The following is a 23,273-nucleotide window of genomic DNA, read 5'->3' as shown; positions in this document are numbered from 1 at the left end:
ATATTTTCTCTTCAACTCAAAAACACGGGCAATTAAATCAGGACGATCAATCGGTTTTTGAAGTGGTAGTAACGCTGAAGTAATTTCTGGCCAGTTAGGATTTGCAGTTATGGTAAGAAAAATATCTGGGTGTTGGTTCTATCACGTGATAGCCATTGAATCTTGAAAGATTTCAAACATATGTCTAGAACTACCAGTAAATGAAGATGGCAAAACAAACCTTTGACCAATTTGACCAGGTCGCACATAATCTGGATCCATATCTGACAACTCTTAGTAAAGCTCAGCCCAAAATTTTCCTTGATTAAGCTTGTAGTATGTCAATCGATTTTGCTCAGTTGCAGCCCAAGCATCTACCAAAAACTCTTAAAATAGTTTCTCATCTCTCAAAATTGTTGAATACTCTGTGGGTCGTTCAAACAAACAATAACTATAAAAATCCATTTGAGTAAGTCGATCAATTGAAGGTTGATCATACTGAACATTCCACAATTTCAACTCAGGTTCCCATCCAAGCTCACCATATGGAAATAATAGAACGTAATGTAATGGCAAGTATGCTGGGTGACATTCATTAATTTGCATCAACTCATTATTTCCTCAAAAATGTAAGATAATATCTCTCATTCCACTTGCCTTTGTTCCATCACCTGGTATTACAATCGCAATCTCATCTACGGTTGGTAGGTTATATCGACGTCGATCAGTTCTTGAATTATAATGAAGATGAGCAGGTAGATTGTGTCCTGCCGAGTCCAATTGATGTAAAATGGCATGAGCCTGGCGAAATTTATCTACAAATGCATTGACTTGCAACAAACTATCCTGAATAGTTTTGAGAACATCCCTTCTCAAGTTAGGATTTCTACGACTACGAATTTCTAAAGCTGAATCAGGGTCATAGATATACAGTTGAGCATAAATCGCATCCTTCCCTAGTTGTGGTTGTAGCGATCCTATTCGATGTCGCAATTCCCCATGAATTGTGAATGATGTAGGGCCCCTTCCACTAAGTACTCTAGGATCTAATGTAGCACCAACACTCATAAAAGCATTGGCCGCATTGTACACTCGAGTATAACTTCGAAAGGATTTTGATTGCTCATTATTCCCATCATACAACACCTGAAGTGGTGGAGGAGGTGTAATAAGTAAAGAAAGCCTAATCTTTCCTTCCAAACAGCAAGTTCCAAAATAAGGGACGCTTCACAGATGATTTTGTCAATTTTTCATTCATCCAATGTAAGGCTGAACAATAAGGACATAATACATCCATTTTGCCAAGATAATGACGGCAAGAATCTTTGTGTGCCCGAGCATCAATTGATGTACTTATAGGCATATCTTCTAATTCATCATCAGAACATAGATCTTCTTGAAGAAATCGATTTATAGAAGTAGACCTACGAATATTTGTGTATAAATAAAAATTTGTAAAACAAAACGGTATGAGTAAAAATATGTATTTCAAGATTATATATAGTAGTTTACCAGTTCCTTTGTGGAGCCAAAGATGTGCTTGGCATAAAAAATGAACGTGTAGACTGATGGGTAACCATTGTTCGTTTTTGTGCCGAATGAGAATCTTCAATTATTGTTTCCAACTCCAAGCGAGTGCGATCGCGATGAATTGGTGTTAAAGAAGGTTGTCTTAATTGAACACATTCTTCTATTCCCTCTTGTTCTCGTTGCAAGCGTTGAATTTCAAAGTATGACTTATGATTTTTTTCACGCTCTCGCCTTGCACGTTGAGCCAATGCAGCTTTTGATATTATATTATCATTTTGTGCCTAAAATGAAAATATTTTATCATTGGTGCAAAATGAAACTATCTTCTTTGTTTCTTTCTTTCTTCATGCATTTTTTTTTTTTTTGCTATTATTTTTTCATATAAGTAACAACTTATGGATGGTACATTATATTTATATTATAATGCACATGTATCCATGCAAAATAAAAATAAATAAATTTGAAAAACACATACAAATAATAGCAAGTTACAGGAAAATATATTACAATCATTCTATAAAAATAACACAAAACAACAAATTAATTTTATGCACTGATATCACTTGACATACATTTGTCATTCTCTTGTCAAAAAGAGCCATCTGTATTTACCACGCGAACACAATGTTTGTACTTACCGTATGAACACATATAACATTAAGGCAGTGCTCATCACGAATGACCACACCAATATTTCGTGTTAAAGAAGATTGTCTTGGGTTAATACATTTCTTTGATATTTCTCATTCTAGTCGCAGGCGTTGGGCTAATGCAACTTTTGATAACACATTATCACTGTATGCCTAAAATGAGAATAAAATGTGAAGATTATCCCTTCTTGCTTCCCTTTCATCATGTATTTTTTCTTCCTTTTAACTAACTTTTCTTCTTCACTCCGTTGAGTTGTTAATCACATAAGAACCAGTACATATATTAATGAAAACTCACTATACACATTAAGCACACAAAACTACAAACTTACTACCCATCTCTTTAGCGTGTAATGTTTTCTACTTTCCTTTTCACTTTTCTTATTTTTCCTTAAGAACTTCTTATAAAAAAAATTAAAAAAATATAGTTTCTTTTTCATCATATATTCGTTTTCTTCTTTTATTTTTAATGCTTACTTTAACATGCTTCAGAAAAATAAAATTCAAATTAAATATTTGAAAAAAAAAAGCATTTTAAAAATATACATAAAAAAGAGTATATGACACTAAATTCTTAAAAAACTTTATATGACAATATTCGAAAAAGAAACTTTTAAAAATTGTTGAGAAACCATACCACGGGATAAACATTTTTCTTCCCTTTGCCAGAAGAGGTAGCCTTTTCTTTTTCCTTTGCCTTTGCCTATAATAATAAAAAAAAGTAGACTATATTTATAAAAAAAAAATTAAATGATAAGAAAATGCATGTCCAATGTTGAAGTGACTTTTAGGCTTACCTCACGAATGCGAATAGTATTAAGGTCACGTTCATCGCGAATAACAACATTAACATTTCTTTCTTGAAGAAATCGAACCTATACATGTAAACACTTTAGAGTGATAAATAAAATTTTATACACATAAATAAAAAAAATTAGTAAACGAAGTCGATATTACGGTTCGGTGTAAATCTCCATCCTCCTGTAAAGTATGAGGAAAAAAATTAGATATCATAAGTATTTTTTTAAAAAAAATAGGCCTTACATTATTAAATTTATATGAAAAAAAAAAACTTACTTGACCAAAAATAGTAATATTGTCCATAATTGTTACACTTTAACTTAAAAAACAAATCAATTGCTACCAAATCAGATAATAAAATTAAATATTTTATTTAATATAAATAACTACCATGGATAGAATAGATGATGAGGAGAAGAAAAAAAATATAAATTAAAATGATAAAAGGCCAACCTAATGTTTAGAATAAATGTATTTTAACAATTACATTAAAATGATAAAATTAAAATCAGAGCAGAATTTTATAGAAATAAAATCAAAACTAAAATCAAAACCTGGTATGAATAATTATCACTTGGAAAGTCCAAGAGGAATAATTGGAAACTAAAATTAAGGAAGATGACGACCCTGATTTTTTACACCCAATTATTTTTTATAAAATTAAAAATAAAATAGCATTTATTATGTTCAGGTATATGAAATTACCATTTATGTTGGGTTAAATGGACTTCCAAGCAAATTGAGTCTTGATAAAGGATTTATTTGGTTTTTGTCTTGAAGTTTTCACCTTTATTCCATGAAGAGATTGTTTTTAATTGTTTAATTTAAATTTACAATACTCCTATGAGTTATAGTTTTTGACTTTAAGCACGGATTATCTCAATTGAGTTATAATTTTTTTGAGAGAAATTTAAATAAGTTATAATTATATATATAAAAAAACAAACACATAATTTTATTTGAGTGGGACCTACATAATTTTTTTTTAGTTGCATCGTGCCTGAAGGCACGAGTTATTCCTAGTAAACACATATGAAAAAAATTTGCTCATAAAATTATATAATTGGATCCAACTCATTTTCGTCCCATAAAATTTTTAAAAAATAAAATTGTATATATTTGAATCCAACTCAATTGTACCCAATGTTAGAAATTGTTAAAATTATAATTTTTGAATAAATGTTTGAATAAAAGTGTACCCAATGTCATAATATTTTTTCTTTTGTTATATTTTTTGGTGCTTCCAATACTAAATTTCCTTTCTTTAGAAAGATGACAAAAATTACAATTTACAATTTTTACATGGATACACATAGACATGACACTAATTTATAATTTAAATTTAATTTATTATTAAAATTAATACACATAGACACAACACTGATTTACAATTCAAATTTAATTTATTATTAAAATTAATATAAAAAAATCTCAATTAAAACTAAAGCTATATTACATGGAAATGTATATGAATGGGTGAGATGAAACATATTACCTTTGACCAAGATACTTAATTAAACAATTTTCATTCATTTTAATTGAATTAGATCAAATGGCCCATTATCGAAATTGTTAATTTCATTTTACAAATTATTATAAATTATTACTAAATTATTATGAATTCGTATTTATTATTTTACATTATGAATTCGTATTCATAATTATTTTACATGATTGTGTTGGACCACGCCAAGCCCAAGCGAGTTGAGCCACCCAAGCAGTGACAGACTCTATGTTGGGTTTCTGTATAATTATATTAAAATATTAAAATACATACAAACTCCCTTTTAGAGTACAACACACCTATTCTAAAAAAATGCACAAAATACATATAAAATGACTACAACACACGTAAAATGACTACAAAATACACACATATACACGGGACTTGTAACACGATCGCTATGATTATGATAGATATTACATATATGAATGCTGATTTGAATGGGACATAATTCCCTATGCTTAATAATGGACTGTTATGCTTTTGGTCCCATCTTTATTTCAAGTGAGATTGAATGACTAAAAATATACGATCCCTATACACACACAAAAATAAATCAAATTTATGCACTCACTGGGATCATGAGGTAATCATCAATCATATAAACCAAATTCTCAATTATCACCCTAATTAATATGGATTAATAGTGTACCCAACAATCCAGTAGCCTTTGTTGGGTGAAGGAAAAAACGGTACCAATAGCCCAAAAATAGCCTAAAAACGGTACCAATAGGCTAAAATTGTAATCTTCACTTGATCTTGGGATTAAGGCAAGATCCTTCTTTTTAATAGGTAAGGCTGTTTTTTTGCATTTTAGTATGATTGTTTTTAACATTTGTCATTATAGGTAAGGTTGTTTTTTTCTGCTTGAAGTATTTTCAGTTACAAAAAATAAAAATGTATAATTTTTGGATTATGTTTTTAAGTTACGACTTTCTTTAACAATGAGAATACCATATAGAATAGATATTTTAAAGAATGATTCACTACAATTTGGGCTTTATTTTTTTGTTGTGGGCCAACCCGAGCTTAGAATTGTGAGTAAATTATATTATTTGTTTTTGAATTTTTATCATCATAATTAATTAAACTTTAATTTTTAGTATAATTTAGTCTCTTTTAATTCTTTATCAAATTTTGTTAATAAAATTAATGTGATATAACATTACTATAAACACCACTTAATGTTAAAATTAACATAAATTGCACAATTAAGTGGTTTTAAGATTTTCAGAAACACATCTTTCTCATAAAAATTACATTACCATATTTTGTTACAACCATTTTTTCATTCATAAACTTAGCTCCGTATTTATTTTTATTTAGTGTCTTTTTACGTTAGTTAATAGAGGGGTGAATCACATTTCAATTAAATTAAAATAATTGAATTACATCAATCAAAATTACTTGTTTGGTTCGATTTGACTTTCTAGTGGAAGTAATGTTGTTTTAATGTGTATACACAGCCACATAGAATGGGTACAAAATTTTACATTAGATACACACACAGACACACAACGCATATACAACGCGTATAAAATTTTGCTACAATGCGTATAAAATTTATTTTGTTAAAATTATAATGTGTATAATATATACACATCTATACAACAGTTACAGCATTTCATACGTGTATACATATTTTATAATATATAACAATTACACGCACACACACAAAATACACACACACAGAGCATGTAAATACACACACACAGAAAATGGAGGAAGAAGAAGACGCACACTGGGGAAACTACATACATACATATATATACATATATATATGCACTGGAGTGCTTCTGCTATATATATAGTTATTATATAGTTATTGCATATATACATTCTACTATATAGTTATTATATGTCGTGCTTGCATATATACATTCTGCTATATATATATAGTTATATAGTTATTATATGCAAGCACGACAGAGTGCTGCATTGCATATATAATATAACTATATATATTAAACACGACAGATTCCTCCTTTAAGCTTCTTGAGGGAGCTTTCGTGAAGATATACACCACACAACAGAATGTAAATAAACACAGCAGAATGTAAATACATAAATATACATTTTATATAGATACACACAGCAGAATGTAAATAAACACACGCACACACACAATAGAATGTAAATACATACACACGCACACATAGACATACACACGCACACAACATACACAAGCACACACACACAAATTATGGAGGCGACGGAGCTGGAGGCGTACACGTGGAGTCGATGGAGCTGGAGGCGGCGGGCAGTGAGGAGGCCGCGATGAAGAGCTACCTGTTGCCTGATGGAGAGCTGCTCGCGAGGTGGGTGGGAGGAAGAGTAAGTGAGGGAGGGAGAGAAAGAGAGAGTGATTGAGGGAGGCGGGTGGGTGAGAGAAAGAGAGAGGGAGAGTGTGATAGAAAGTGAGAAACAGAGGAGGAGTGACTGGGCGAGAGAGAGAGAGAGGGGGGGGAAGTGACTGCAATGGGCGGGAAAAAAATGGAAACATCTGATCTCAACCATTCATCTAACAAAAATAAATCTTAGCTATTAAAATGTATATATTTTCAAAAACCCTTGTGTTTTATTATATAGATATATATATATGTATAATGAGAGATAGAGTAGCGAGAACCCCTCCCCCTTAAAATATTATTTTGGTATTTTTTTTAATTATGCACTATTACACGTGTCCCGCTGCCCGACTCCATGATTTCAACAAAATAAGTAAATCAAGAGATCTAATAAGCAGATTTCGACCCTTAGCATAACTAAAAACGTGAGAGCGACAAATATTTTTCATTTTCAGAATCGCTCATTACCTATTGAACTATTTTCTAACCAGCATTTGAATACGGGACTTGGGAGCCCAAAGAGCAACACCCCAATGAGTTCTTCCTTTGCCAGTTGATCTTTGCCTTGAGGACATTGGCCCTGTTTGTTGCAGCTTAAAAGTTGCAACTTTTAGTTTCTACCTTCAAAAAAGTTAAGATGTAGTGTTTGTTTTAACTTATAGAATTCTAACTTATAACTTCTACTAGCTTTTAGAAGGGGTAGAAGTTGGCTTTTTCAAAGTTGAGGTACCCCAGCTTTTACAACTTCTGCTTAAATAATTACATTTTTATGACAATTTTGCCCTTATTTTTAGTAAAGAATTAATCTCTTGTCTACGCAATCATAGGTTTTTCTTTTCCACCTCCATTTTCATTTTCAAATCTCTTCCTCTCTCTATACTTTAATTAATGTTTTTATAACACTTGAAACTTATACATATACACTAATTAATTTTTAAATTATCATTCTATAACTACTAAGGGTATTATGGACAATTATACAAAAATAAGTTATTTTACAGCTTATGGTATCAAACAGCACAACTACTTAACTACAACTTCTAAGAAGTTGCAGCAAACAGGTTCACAACTTATTCTAAGTTTTAGAAGCTATAATTTAAGAAGTTATAATTTCTTTAATTAAACTGTAACAAACGGGCCATTATTTTAGTATTTTTCAACATTAACAATGAATTAGTAAGGCCAAAATCTTAACCCGTAGCCTAGGAAATTTAATTTCTATAAATTCAAGCGGTCCCTTGTATTACAGTTCATGTGAAGGTGTGTAGTTAGTATATTTTATGTATATAATAATTATGGGACAATGTATCTTAAGGTATATATAAGGATAGAGAGGAAAATTAATTTTTAACTATAAAAAAAAAAGACCACCCACGTTAGTAGTTGGATTAATTACCAAAGAAAATCAAACTTTTATTAGTATATTAATTCCACAGCAAATTTTAAAGTTTATCAATTTTATATTAATTCTAAAAAATTGTTAAAACTTAAATAATTAACCATTCTTCTAATGACGAACTCTAATTATATGCACGGTGCATTTTGAAAAATTGAAGAAAATTTAATAATTGATACATCAAAAAATTCTTCATTATCTAAGTTTAATTTCATGGTGTCGTAGAATTGATACAAAATGAAAGTTTCAAACGTAAAATTGATAAATTTTGAAGTTTATTATAGAATTAATACATTAGTGAATGCTAAATAATTTTTTGGTAATTAACCCTTAATAGTTTGGTAAGAGTTACACTTCATGGTGAGATTTGAAGTCTCCAATTTGAATAGTGTACTTTTCAATTGTTTGGATAGTCCCCGTTATTTCATAGTTTACAAATTCAAAATCAAAGGAAATCAATGATATTATATATCTTGAATAACTCTTAAAATAAGTTTTTTTTCTCATCGTGTTTGAGAGAAATTTTGAAATAAAATAAAAGATTTTTTTTCCCTTATTTGAAAGATGAGAATATAAAAAATAATGGAAACATTTTCATCTATTCAATTTCTTTTACTACTAAACGTTTTTTATATCTAATCTCTTCTAAATTCTGAAGAATATAAAAGTGTTTAAATAAATAAGATACGAAGAAAATATTTTTTATTAAATCCTTTTCTATTTCATTACTAATATCCCAAACAAAGATCTTTCTTCTATCATTCACCAATCCATCCAATTTTATTATTCTTACTCTTACAAACACACACTCAAATCTCTAAATAACTAACATGATGATTTCTGTCGATTTAAAATATAATATCATAACTCTCAAATGTGACTTTAGAAATGAAATACTTATAGTAAACACGAGTTTCTAAATTTAAATATTTTCATACCCTTTAATATAAATATTTTTATTATTTTATATATATATATATATATAAAAGGATTACATCTTCATATTTTGTCTTTTTTTTTCTTTTTTTTTAACAAACTTTTAACAAATCACATGTTAGTTTATTTGTTCGGTACAAATAACGTCGTGACCTTGATTTGTCCTTACAAAAAAAAAGTAAGGGAGAGTATGGCTTGTGATATCTATTGTAATACTTAGGGTTTTAAGAAGAAAAATTCTTGTAATTTATCAAAAATAATTTTTTTTTTTGAGGTGAAAGTACAAATTTCTAAAAATCACTAGTATGAATTTCATAAATAGTTGGGGTAAAACTAAGAAACCAAAAACTTGCAGGGAACCAAGTGACATTATCAAAACCCAAGGGCATCCTTGAAAGGGGGAAAATGAAGAAAAAAGAAGAATAGAAGAGCAAACTACAAAGTTGAAAAAAGCAATGTGCAAGTCATTGGTTTTTTTCTTCGGCGATGAGATAGGGTTGGTCTGCTACAGACCTAAGCAACGATTGTTAAAGTCAAAAAGGGTCCTTGTAATTGAAAAAGTTGCAGGCTGATGGGTAGTTCATCGGAGCTGTAAGCATATAATATTGATGGATCTTCCATTAAATCTCAAGCCAATTTGCTACCTCCGCTTCATCTTTACTACTGGCTTGCCTCTATTGCTTCTTCTGCATCGATTTACTATCGTTGTTTCTTCTTCACCAACTCCTCCTTGTTGCTGCCTCATCTTCTTCTACAACCACTCATTACAGATTCAGTTCCGGCAGTCTAACCCATTCACCATGAATTCTGGTCAACCCACCACAATTAGGTTCAACAGGAGCGACGGTAATTAATGCATTTGCCCAGGCTCAGAAATTTGGTCGTAATGCCAGATTGATAAATTATTTTAGGTGAATAATAATTCAATAAAAAAATAAAAAACCTCTGAGTCCTCGTGTTGTGTGGGGAGGTGTGGATAAGTTGTGTTAGGTTTATGTGTCTTAGATGGGTTGCTTTATTTTTTACACGTGACATTTATATATGTATAAATGAAAGTGGGTTGGATATATAATATAATATATATGGGCTGATTTCATTCCGAGCCATTAATTGAAGTCCAAACCCATGTTTATGTTAAGCCCATAATTTCTATTTGTATCCATTGGCCCGTGTATATATATGGCTGTTTTAGGGCAAATGAAATGCAAGGGCATGAAGGCAAATAGAAGGCACGAACAGAGGCAACGCGCAAGAATAGAACCCGGAAGATCGATGGCCTTTCTTACAAATCAAAACGAAGAAGAAGACGCAAGGTATTTCGGATCTCGTCCCCGGTAAGTGTGTATCACTTAGGGCTTTATTGTTTGGGAGTGAGATTGAGTTTGAGTGCATGTATTGCTCGGGTATTTGGGGCTTTGTACTCTGGTTTGTTTTGTCTTCTTGTTTTTGGTTTGGTTTTTTTGATTTGAGAGTGGCCGAGAGGATCTTGTGCATGTATTGTGTAAATCCCTTATATATATTAGTGGATTGACTAGAGGCGGAGTCTCTGTCGTAAGTAAGATTCTTTTGAATCCGAACACGTATATCTCTTGTTCTTGAGTGCGTTGTGTTGTGATGTTCGTTTCTATTTTGGCTTCCGATTTCGTATCATTTCTTGGTATTCTCTTGGTCTTGGCCGTGTGGTTGTGTGTTGGTTTATACAGATGATTTTTCAACAAGTTGACTTGAAAGAAGATGTATTCAATATATTGAGACCCGTCCCCTGTCACTCATCATCTCTGTGCTCTACAGATGTATATGATATGAAATGAAAATAAAAAATAATATTTAAAAAAATAAAAAATATATGGATCATTTTATAAATATAATTTTTAATATAAAAATATTTAATTTAAAAATAAATATAAATTTTATAATGCATTCAAACAAATTTCAAAAATAAATTCTAAAAACCAAAATTCTATCTCTAACCTTCTCTTATAGAAAACACATTTTCGATATTTTCCTAATATTATTACATGACCTTGAAACATTTCTGAAATTGTACAAATGATTTGAAAATATTTTTTTTGAAGTTTCAGAATTAATTTTTTTTAAAAATGCTGAAACAGCACTCTCAATACGTTTACACATAATTTTCATAATTAAATTTTATAAATTCACATCCACCATGTAAATTCGTAACAGTTTTATATAAATTTATAATAATGTTATTTAAAATAATAATAATAAATAAAATTATTATGAATTTAAATAAAATTATTATGAATTTAAATAAAATTATTATAATTTATATATTTTACCTTAATTTGTAAGAACTATACATTTAATCTATTTGTGAGTATAGTATTTTTCAAGTTGAATGAGGAGGCTAGCCATTGGGTGTCGCTTTCCTAGCAACTGAACCATCTTTTTCTATTATTAATTGAAATTCCATAAGAAAATCCTAATTTCTAGAAAAATAAGAGAATCCTAATTCTAATACTTAATTTGCGCCGGGGGGGTTGGCTATGATTTTTTAATTTTTAGGCTAAAATTCAATCCATCCTCCTTAAATTTTATTTTTTTGAGAAAACCTACATTTATATGCCAAAAAAAAAGAAGAAGAAAATGACCAAAATATTCCAATTAATTTTAAACAATTATACACAATTTTATTGTTACAAATTAATAAAAAATAAAAATATTAAATTTATCCTTAAATGGAGTAAAATGACTCTAATTGATGATTTAAGAGAAAAAAAAATGAAAAACTGCAACCACTAACCCAAATTAATTAACCCCAACCCTAACCCCATCTCAATTTATTTTCAGAGAAGTGCAAAAGTCGTTCAATCGTAAAATTTAAAAAGTAAAATTTAATTTACGTAAAATTTAATTCATCTTTGAATTTAAAAAGTAATTTTTTTTTTCTAATTTATCTTTGAATCGTGAAAGTAAAATAATTTTTAACTTTTGAAATTGGAAATACAATTATAGTATTTTAAAATTTAATAAAAAATTAATTGAATATTAAGATCATAAATACATACTAAAATTATAATATTACATTAATACGATATGGTAATATCACCATTACACTGAATACTTTCCTTCTTTTATGGTTAGGATAGTGTTCTAGCACGATTTGTGAAAAAAAAAAATTAAAGACATTTAAATATAAATAAATTTGTACCTTGTTGTTAGGATTTGTGATTCAAAATGTATTAATATTGTCATTTATATTTTTGTGTCATATACATTTGAATTTTATGAGCATTTGCATGTCATTTTATATTATGTAAAATGGGTCAATTTTATTGTGAGAGGTATATAGAAGCTGGGTTAGGCCATTGGTGTCTGCAGCCCAACAAGCTCAAGCCCAAGTCTGTTGCTCTTTTATGTTAATTCTAATCGTATCCCTTGGCCCATGTATATAAAGCAATGATTTGGAAAAATCAGATAGCAACATTCAAAAATTAAGAAGTCCTAATCGGGCAAGAAGAATGAACACAGAGCGAAAGAGATCGGACCGAGAAAGAGCAAGAAATCGAAAAAGAACAAGACGAGGTATTGTGTTTGAATCTCTGGAAATCGCCTGAAACGTGTGAGGTTTGTATTGAGAAGTTAGAGTACTATTGTAACGCCCCGCTTTCTCGAGCGCGTTATAACTTGGGACAATTCTGGGATAATAAATTTTTTTCTTTCAAACTAATGTTAAACCATATCATTTCTCGAATCTGTTCCAGAATTCCCATTCATTTTTCTCGAAAGAGAATCATTATGTAAGCACCCCCACCCGGATATCCCAACCACTATGACTATCCGAACGGGAGCGCCTACAGAAGGGAAAAGAATGAGACACAAGACATAAACCACCCTAGCATGCATACACGAAAATAAGAACAGCGGAAGCGAAGCTAAACACATGCATACACTACGGGTACCCCGTTAACACAGCGGTCACATGATAAATAAATGAACACAGACTCCTGTGCCGATATACACAAGACTCGAGGAAAGACCTGGCACAGTAAAAATAATAGAGTAAATTCTACTCAACCATCAGAATTGTCAGGGATTGACGGGACTGCCTGTACACCATACCGACTCTGTCGCTAAAAGCTGACTCCCTTGCAATGGCCCACGCTGCCACTACCTGAAATGATGGAAAGCAAAGTGAGTCGAGAGACTCAGCAAGTATAAAGAAAAGAAAGGTTGAAGGTTGGATATAACCAGAAAACTCTCCCCAGAATAAACCCCCAGGTACACACAAGCCATGAGACGCTACAACACAATAGTATAGCATAATAAAAGCACATACCGGTCCTTGGGGCCCACACACGGCACTCAAGTCCCATACCAACCTGTCGCTGCCCTAAAAGGTAACAAATATCTCCACAAACCTGCACGCACCATCCTGGGTTGGTGCTCCCGTCACCCGTGTGTCTGTGTCGGTACTCCCGACACCGGAGCCATAGGCTCTCTCGGAACAGTCCTCCCGTCCAAGAACTGATAATTACCAGTAGACATACAATGCACATAAAAATGCAATGGCATAGTGAGTATCAACGTGATACACTAGCGCCCATACATCCAAGCATCAGGCCATGCTCCACCCACATAGTAAACCACACGCGATACATATGCACGTGCTGGATGCAACCTAACCAAGCTAGAATGTCTGTGTCCCAAGTATACTCAATAAATGAATATCCCAACATGCAATCCGTACCCATGCGCATATCAAATCATGAACAGTAATATAATGAATCTAATCGTGCAGTAAATCACATACTGGTAGAGCTAGTCAGCAGTGCCCGGTACCTGTCAATGGCCAGTGAATAGGAGTGACCACCCAACGGTCTACTATAGGGCCGTACAATAGTCTACCCCAACGTCACCAAATAGTCGACCCCTGCTCCACTGCTCAATAGCTCTAACTGAACCATAAATAAATCCAAGAAAACCAGAAATAAACCCGCACGTCTAGGAACCTAGTCCCCAAGCTGGGTTCAGCATCATTTTGAAAGGAATGGGGGCGGTACAAACCCCCGTAGGCACACAATAAATCAAACACCAGAAGTATCGAATTTAATTTAAATTAAAATAAATGAATAATAATTCAATAATTAATGCTAGGTGCCAAATTAGAGTAAGGGAGATGATAAAATACAGGAAATCACGGGGTCTTTCACGAAAAATAAAGATCATGAAGAGAGGGTTAAGAGCTTGCATTTATACGGCCGTTTCTTGCCTTTCTTGTACTCCCGCTGCGAAGTAAAACGTTTAATAACAGTTAATAAAATCGTGGCTCGCATTAATTAAATATAATCGTGTAATATAAATAATTTAGCCGTCTAAAATCCCACGTAGGCGCACCACAATTAAAATTCCAATAAGCTTCATATTTATTTTAATTTAAATCATGCCAATAAAATCATCGATTCGTATAATTAATACGTCAAACCAAAACGAATTAAAGTAAGACGTAAAATTCATAAAATGGAAGAGATCGCAAGGGTAGAGAGAGCTTGCCTCGTTTAAGTTGATTACAACGTTTTTACGTTTAAATGCCACCAAAATAATACACACTGTAAAATAGAATAACTCCCAAAATTAATAAAATTGGACCCAAAATGAAATTCCAACCGTACATAATGATTATTACATATTTATTTACTTACCTGGCTAATTAAACTGCAATTAAACTAAATTTAATTCCTAATTTTTTCTCCAAAAATGGCCTCTGGCGCGCACTTCTTCTTCTCTGTTTTTCTTCCTCTGGCTGTTGCTCGAAGATGCCCGATTTTTCTCCAATTTTCGCTGCAAATTGCAGCTTAAAAAGCAATGGAAATGGACCACCAGCGGCTGCCGCGTGGCAGCCTCAATGCACCCACTGCCTTGCCCAAAACAACGCCGTTTTGGGCAAGGTTTTGGCTAAAAAATCAGCCAAAATCCCTCTAGCGCGCGCACCAGCCAAGATTCTATCTCGCGCCTGTTCTCTGGACCCCTCGCGCGTGTGCCAACTATGCTACCTGCCATCCTTAACATATATATATACTCAATTTTATATTGAATCTCAGCCACTTCCGCAAATCATATTTCAGCACCCATAATTTCTATTAATTACACACGCGCCCTCCTTAATAGTTTCCCTTACACCAGAACTTCCATAAATTGACACTTGCACCCAACATCCAATTTTTCACTTATTACACTTACACCCCCAAAATTTCAGAAATTTTACTAATTTAATTTATTTTTCCTATTTTCATAAATACTCCCAATTAACCTAATTATTTTCTCAAAATAACATCAATAAACATTTTCTTTAATCTCCAAATACCCAAATAAATTAATATTTCATTTTAACCCACCAATATTCAATAATCACCACAAATACAATAATTAATAATAATTAGTCATTCCCAAATAATTTAATTAATTACCCTTAATTCCCTATTTTCTCAAAACCACATAAATAAATTATTTCTCTTAAATTCTCAAATATTCACTAATGTCCTCAAACACCGGCTTGAATAATTATTATTTATTTTCAAATTTCGGGATATTACACATTATACATATCAAATGCGGAAGCAAGGATCGAACCTGACATCTTAACATTAATCGAAATTCAGATCTTACTTAATTGTTCCTCAATATAACTTAATACAAAATATAAGTCATGAACTAACATTAACTCTAAATAAGGTTATATATCATCATTTCTCAAAACGTTCAAAATTCAAAGTAGCAAAACTTAAATACATGGGCTACATTACATACATTTCATTCATCATTCAATTCATCATGCACTTTGCTAAATGCCATTTCATGCCTTATTCATCCTTGTATCTGCTACAATCTCCATCTGGAACGTTTGAATATTTCAGGCGTAAAGCCCAAGTTAGATGATGAATCATCTAATTAAGGATACAAAATACTTTATCATGTATGTATGCAATATTTTACTTCATCGTAGAGGTCAACTGCGTCCTTCCTACTACTCTTATTTTTATGGCCACCTCTTTCGAAGCCGGGGTGTATGGGTGCACCCTTGGTAAAGTAACAATGCCAATTCGTACTCCCAACGGACAACATGCATGTGATCAATAATTTCAACGTGTACATATGTATTTCATAGTCATGTCATATATGCAGTCTACGTGATGGATACATATTAGAGCATGTCAATACGATGAAAACATTCCAAGGATCACTTTTTAAACATAAATCACTTACAAATCAAGCATTTTCTATAAAACTAAATTCAATTGGGAAGTACCACTTACCTTCTCAAGGTTATTGAGCTACCTCGATATTCGCGTCTGTCTCAAAATTTGTGCATCGCCTCAATTTGCGTGCCAATCTCAAAATTTGCAAAAGTCACTTCAACTCAAGCCTCAAAGCATCATAATCACCATAATTATTTAAATAAGCGTTAAAACCTATTTTTTCATAATTTCTTGCATTCTCTTTATTTTTTTCTCTATTTCTCCATATTTTTCCTCAATAAATCCAAACTAAATATTTCTCAAATATTTCACTATGATAATTCATAAAATAATATTCTTGAATTTATGAAATTTTTTAAAAAATTTTACTTATCTTAACTTAGCCTCTTAGGATTCCTCGGTATGCGTGTTATATCCTTGAAACATGTGATGGAACCATTTTCTTGCCCAAAATATCTGAAATATTAAAAAATATCCACTTCCTATTTTTCAAAATTTTTGCGAGAATTTTTTCTATTTTTTTCTATTTTTCCTCAATTTCTTTTTTTTCTTCCTTTTTCTTTTTCTTTTATTTTTTTTTCTTCCCTCCTTCTTCTTCCTTTCTTCTTCTTCCTCCTGCCTGCATCTCCTGCGCCTCTGTTTCTTCTTCTATTTTCTTTTTTTCTTCTTTCTTTTCTTTCTTCTTCTTCTTCTCCTTTCGCTGCAACGCACCAGCGCGCACAGTGCGCCTGCAAGCATGGCTGCCTCCCCGCCCCTTGCCCACGCCACCGTGCGCCTCCGCTGGGCACACCTTGCTGCCTTGGCCCCCTTGCTCATTGCAGTACTGCCATGGCCGTGCCTCCATCCCTCTCTCTCGATCTCTCTCTTTTGCTTCTCTCATATTGCCTAGCCCAAGCTCGAACCCTCTCTTTCTCTCGCATCTCGTGACCCTCGCTCTCTCTTTCTCTCAGCTGCGACTTCTATTTTCATTTCTTGGTTTCCTCTCTTCTCTTCTCCCTTTATTTATAGGGGATCATCTGCCTCTACTCATTGCTTGGCCATCCCTCATTGCGTCTAAGACACTCTATTTGCCATAACGATTGCAGGTCATGGAGTTTACGGAGGGTATGGGTTGCAGGGCATGGGATTTGCGCGCATTGCCTAAAGGTTGCAAAGTTGGGCGACTATCACACGCAACCTATATATAATTACATATTATATAATAAAATTACATATTTAATGTGAACCATTCTCTAATCACAATCATATCCTTAAACATCAAATTAATTGACATTACGATACCTAAAATTCAAAATTAATAACTTAAATTTTACTCAATATAGACGATTCCGCCCCAATGTCCTCATCGGGCTATCATTTCATCCCGAAATCATTGAAGGGTTGCTCATTACGAAAAAACAGAGCCCCTTCAAGCTTCTGTTGACTTCCCAGAAGTCCCCTATGACAATTCAGTTTTACAGCCTAAATGGCAGTTGTATTTTAATTGTACCCAAAAATCGTTTCCGATCTGATTTTTTTTAATATCATAAATCATATCTCGGAACGCTCATCGAGACCATATTATTTTTCTTAGAAAATTTCACTCCGAGGCATTCCCTACAGTCGATTCGGTACTTATAACTACTATCAAGTTAATTTTCTGGTATTTTAAACTTGCTTAAATTATGTGACAATCTCATGAAAATATAGGTTCTTACAACTGTATTGTTGCTTTAGTTCGTTCTTGGAACGATCTTGTACTCTTGTGTTTTTGCTTCTGTTTACAAATACTGTAAGTGTTCGATTCTTGTGGGTTCAGTTGTAATCTTGCTATTGTAATTAATCACTAAAATCTATAGTGGATTGACTAGAGGGGGAAGCTCCCACCGTGAGTAAGATCTTTTGATCCGAACACATATACGCGGTGTACTCTCTGTGTGTGTGCATGTTGTGATGTTGTGAATATTCTTTATTTTCTGTTTCGTATTCGATCTTGATACTTTTCTTAGTCTTGACCATGTGATTGTGTGATTGGTTCACAAGTTTATCAACATTGTCAATGGTTAAGCCTCATTTTCATAAATGAAAAATCAATTATTATTTAGAGATTACCAATTCCATTCTTATTAACTTATTTAATTCTTATTTTTTAAGTATATATATAAAAGATATCTTCACAAAATACTTGTCGACGTTCAGGATTGGTTGACAGAGATTTGTTAACCCGCACTTGTATGGTAGATCCGAGAGATGGGTAATGAGGTATCCGATCTGATTCGTCAAGCCGATTGCCCGTCCCTGCAAGGTACTCCGAAGCTCAAGTTAGTGAGCGAGCAAGCGAAAATTTTGGATGTTTTTAGGTTAGTCGTCAAGAGTACATACCGTGGCCCTTAAGAGGGCTGGTTGATATATATATCAGCAAAAAGCTTTCTTGCATGCTCCGTACGTGTAGAGGTGATGGGATGGAATAGCCGACGGGGGTGTCCTTGCCGCGGGGAGGTGTCGACGAGACCCTCATTAATGAGGATGAGATTTCCTATTAATGCGGATGTGATCTTCCATTAATCTGGATGTGATTTGTCATTAATGAGAATGAGATCTGAGGGGATGTTTAGAAGTCCAGTTGCGGCTGTAATGATGTTGTTGCCAAAATGTCAGGATGAGACTGGTATGGACTGGTGAGATGGGCCCAGAGAATGGGCCCAAGGAGCCCAGTCAGGGCGGCCCTTGGCCTGTCGGTATGCCGCAACACGCGCATCTTCTATGATGCAAGCTTACGAGCTACGTCGACGAGCTATGAAGGTCGTTGGGAACTCACCCATAATGTAGCTAGGGGCCGTTTGAATATGCCAAAGAGTTCGAGATGCTACCGAGAGCTCGCTTGCCCTTGATGTTTAACCCTGAGCTTCAGCACTATCCGAGCTCGCTTTAACGAGCTCAGTTCAATCTATTGGGCTTCGGACGTTCGGGCCAAATTATCATGTTAAATCCGACCCATATAGAGTGAAGCGAGAAATACCCATAATAATATTTTATTGGGCTTGACATTTGTTTATATAATAATTAAAGGGGTGTATTATGGAAGAATGTGTAAAAAATAAAAAAAATTAAATAAAAATTCATTAGAACATAATTAATAGGTATAATTTATTTGTTAATTTATAGGTAAAATTTGAAAAAAAAAATAACTTTAATGTAGTACTAAAATTATTTAAAAAATTAGTTACAATTTAAGAATCATAAAAAAATTTAATATAATTAAAATAATATTATCATGTTATAATATAAAATGTTATTTCAAATATTGCAAGGTAATGATGTTATTTTAAACAATCAAATCATCTGGCTGCCAGACTTGGAAAAGGTCAGACTTTTACGGCCGCCATGAACTCTTCGTCGTCACCCAAAGTCGCCATTTTCTCCGAAGACAAGCAAACTTCAATGTCAATGCTCCCCTCCGCCGCCCCCGGAAATATCGTCAACTTCCCGTCTCTCTTGTTCCCCGCTCCACTTCGCACCGCCACCGGTTTTCCCCATCCAAAGTCATTCCCATACACATTGAACCTCGGCGAACTACTCGTGATCAAACAATTACCCGTCAATCCATCAAGCGTTGGCATCTTCGGATTCTCCACCCAGCTCTTGAACAGTTCCACCACTTCTTCACTTGTCTTCGAGCAGATCGCTCTGTTCAGTCGCCACGCCGCCCTGCCGAGTCCCTCTCGCCGGAGCTCCCCCGCGGTGGCCGTCAAGATCTCCATAACAAGGCTGTTCCCGAAGTAAGTTTCCGGCAGCGCCGGTTGCAGTCTCGACCGGGCGCCGATCGGTAACATGTATCTCAGTTCTTGGGCCGAGTTGAGTTGCAGGCAGCGGGCCACGGATCGCCATAGGTGAGCCAGCAGAGCCTGGAGAGAGGAAATGGTGGTTGATTCCATCTCAGCGTTGGCTTTGGCTTTGAGCTCGGCGATTTTCTCTTTGGGGAAGTGGAAAACCCGCTCTTCCATCGGCGGTAGAATGAACTTGTCTTGAATTTGATCGGAGCAGAAAGGGATGGAAATGGGAGGTTTGGTATCGCCGGGAAACCACCGGTCGAGGACTGGAGGCCGCGATATGGAGAGAGAACCACGCGATATTTCCGACCAAGAATTGAAGAAATTCCAGAACGACGAGCCGTCGCCGATTGAGTGATTCATCGTGCATCCTGTTGATGATAATCTAAATTAATTAATCTGAATTTAATTATTTAAATTGAAATATTTTATTAAATTAGTATTTTTTACGTTTTTATCAGCTCAGAGGTGATATAAGAGCGAGCGAGCGATCTTACCGATGAAGAAGCCGTCGAGCAGCTCGGTTACTTGAACTGCCATGAGGGGAATGGAAACTCCGTGGAAATTATAGACTCCATTGAGAGGGAAGAAAGAGGGGACAATCCGAGGCACGAACACCGGCTCAAGAATATCGGCGACGGTCACGTTCTCGGCCACGGCGTGAACGAAGTCGGCGCCGGCGTTGTTGCAGTGGACGAAGAAGGAGGAGGTGCCGTCGGCGTTGTGGGAGACGCCGAGGCGGCCGGCGAGGGGAGGGAAGAAATCGAGGGTGCGAGAGAGAGAGAGCTTGAGATGCTGAACAACAACAGAAAAGTGTTGGTCTTGTGGTTGTGGAGGTGGAGTGGGTTTGAGAAAGAGAAGGCCCTTCTGGATGGGGCCGACCAGAAGAAGCTGGAGATCCCATGGAGTTAGCTCTATCCGGTGTGGCGATGCGCCACTGGCGGCTGCCGCTGGGACGGTATCGGTGGAGATGACTTTGATATCCGCCATTCTCAGAGGCTGAAATGAAGTGATGACTTTGATAACTGGCAGTCGCATATAATTCATTTATTTATTAATTCTGTAGTTAATCCGTATGTTAATTACTCAGACAGACACCGTAAAAACAAATTAAAATTCCATATTAATTTTAATTAATATGATATTGCACAGCTTGTCAGCTATCATGTCTTCATTCTAATTTTACCCAATAAATAAAATAAAAAAGAATTTTTAATATCTTAAACTAACCGTTAGATTTGAATATATACTTATAATAACATAAATAAATATAATGAGGTAGCTTGTCGGCTCCCTCGCGACGCTTGCTTCCTTGGTTTAAGATATATACATTGACCGTAATGTGTGGTTTGTAATAGTTGTTTATTATCCCACGTGGCTGCAACGTGGGATCTCATCCCATTCGATTCCCTACCCAATTGAATATCGGGTGACCCAGATCTAGACCCGTTAACCTTTTATCTATGGTGCACATGACATATATAAATAAACATACATATATATATATATATATATGAGAGATAAAGTAGAGATAAAAATAAAAAAAATAAGTGTGATAAGTAAGAATTGATATATTGTTTGTGTCGGACAATATTTCTATACGAGTCCTATACTCTATCTTCTTGCTCAACATATCACTCTATTTCGTGTAATCTCTCGTTGAAACCCGCATTGAAGAACATATCAATTCTCGAGATAAGTAATTATAAACCCAAGTTATCCAACCATTTCTAAGTTGAATGAATTTAACAATGATTGGACTTAAATCCAACCATAACTAGATTATGGTGAAAGAAAACATAACAAAAGAGAAATGAAAAAAAAAAAAAAAAAAAACGAGTTGTCACCTTAGTTACAACTAGTTAGGGAAAGGAGAAAGTCGTCAAAGAATAAGGATAGAGAAAAGAAAGAAAAATGTTATTTTGATATTTTTCAACATTGATAGCAAATTAGTAATGATATAATGATTTCTATCATTCACCAATCCATCCAATTTTATTATTCTTAGTCTTTCAAACACCTCTTCAAATCTCTAAATAACTAATATAATGATTTCTGACAAGTTAAAATATAACATTTTGATTCTCAAATGTGACTTCTGGAATGATCTACTATTTACAATAAACATGAGTTTATAAATTTAAATCTTTTCATATCTCTTAATATAAATATTTTTATTATACTTATATATAAAAAAGGATTACATGGCATGTTTTGCCTTTTATTTCTTTTTTTTTAACAAACTTTTAAAAATCACATATAAGTTGATTTGTTCGATAAAAATAAGGCCACGCTAATGATTCGTTTTTACAAAAAAAAAAAAAAAAAAAAGAAAGAGTAAGAGAGAATATGACTTGTGATATCTATTGTAATACTTAGGGTTTCAAGAAGAAAGCTAAAAAGAGAGAAAGATGGTAATAGCTTAAGGGAATTCTTGTAATTTATCAAAAATAATAATTTTTTAGGTGAAAGTGCAATTTTCTAAAAACCATGAGTATGAATTTCATAAATAGCTGGGGTAAAACTAAGAACCCAAAAACTTGCAGGGAACCAAGTGACATTATCAAAACCCAAGGGGATACCATTGAAAGGGGAAAATGAAGAAAAGAGAAAGATGGAAGGGCAAACTACAAAGTCGAAAAAAGCAGTGCGCACACAGTCGTCGCCGGTTTTCTTCTTCGGCGATGAGATAGAGTTGGTCAGCTGCAGACCTAAGCCATGATTGGCCTAGGCATTCTTGCTGGCACTGAAACAAGCCAGGATTGGTTGATTTGGGCAAAAGAATTGCCATGTCGGAGAAGGAGACACTCGCCGAAAAAATCAAGAAGATGTTTTCATGATTTGGTAGGACTTTGGCTCAAATCCTGCCTAATCTTGAGCGTTGAAGGCCAAGGAAGGCCTTGAAAGAGGGGGAAGAGAGGATTCTAAAGGTATTTTCACGAAGTATTTTAGTGAGAAATAAGGTCGTCGGCAAATGGGGAGTGGCCCAAAAACCCAGTCTGGCCACCACCGGAGGGAGGACGTAAGGGAGGAAAGAAAAGAAGAAGAAGAAGAAGAAGAAGCAAAAACAGAAAGCAAAACAACCCAAGAAAACATATTT

At 33.9% G+C, this 23,273-nt stretch overlaps 1 protein-coding gene and 1 long non-coding RNA gene across 2 annotated transcripts in view; one reads left to right on the top strand and one right to left on the bottom strand.

The window, feature by feature from the left end:
* Nucleotides 1-20,774, top strand: part of LOC127806972 (uncharacterized) — a 40,466-nt gene extending 19,692 nt beyond the window's left edge. Inside the window, exons 2-3 of the long non-coding RNA XR_008024548.1 lie at nt 20,234-20,546; nt 20,635-20,774. This is a non-coding gene — a long non-coding RNA (uncharacterized LOC127806972). The remainder of the gene's footprint in view (nt 1-20,233; nt 20,547-20,634) is intronic.
* Nucleotides 19,592-21,163, bottom strand: LOC127806968 (uncharacterized acetyltransferase At3g50280-like). Its single transcript, XM_052344610.1, has 2 exons — nt 20,671-21,163; nt 19,592-20,544 (listed from the first exon to the last, which is right to left on the bottom strand). Exons 1-2 carry the CDS (start codon nt 21,161-21,163, stop codon nt 19,709-19,711), a joined length of 1,329 nt encoding a protein of 442 aa, XP_052200570.1. The 3' UTR covers nt 19,592-19,708.
* Between the last annotated feature and the right edge of the window lie 2,110 nt (nt 21,164-23,273).

The sequence above is a fragment of the Diospyros lotus genome, chromosome 7 (genome assembly GCF_014633365.1).
Source record: "Diospyros lotus cultivar Yz01 chromosome 7, ASM1463336v1, whole genome shotgun sequence".
Lineage (NCBI taxonomy): Eukaryota > Viridiplantae > Streptophyta > Magnoliopsida > Ericales > Ebenaceae > Diospyros > Diospyros lotus.
Note: the sequence above shows the minus strand (reverse complement) of the source record. Positions and strands in the feature narration are given on the sequence as shown.

What these genes read in the sequence shown, in the direction of transcription:
- LOC127806968 (XM_052344610.1), bottom strand. Translation starts at nt 21,163, where the DNA reads ATGGCGGATATCAAAGTCATCTCCACCGATACCGTCCCAGCGGCAGCC. An exon ending in GCTCGACGGCTTCTTCATCG is followed by an intron (nt 20,545 to 20,670) that starts GTAAGATCGCTC and finishes TATCATCAACAG; the next exon opens with GATGCACGATGAATCACTCA.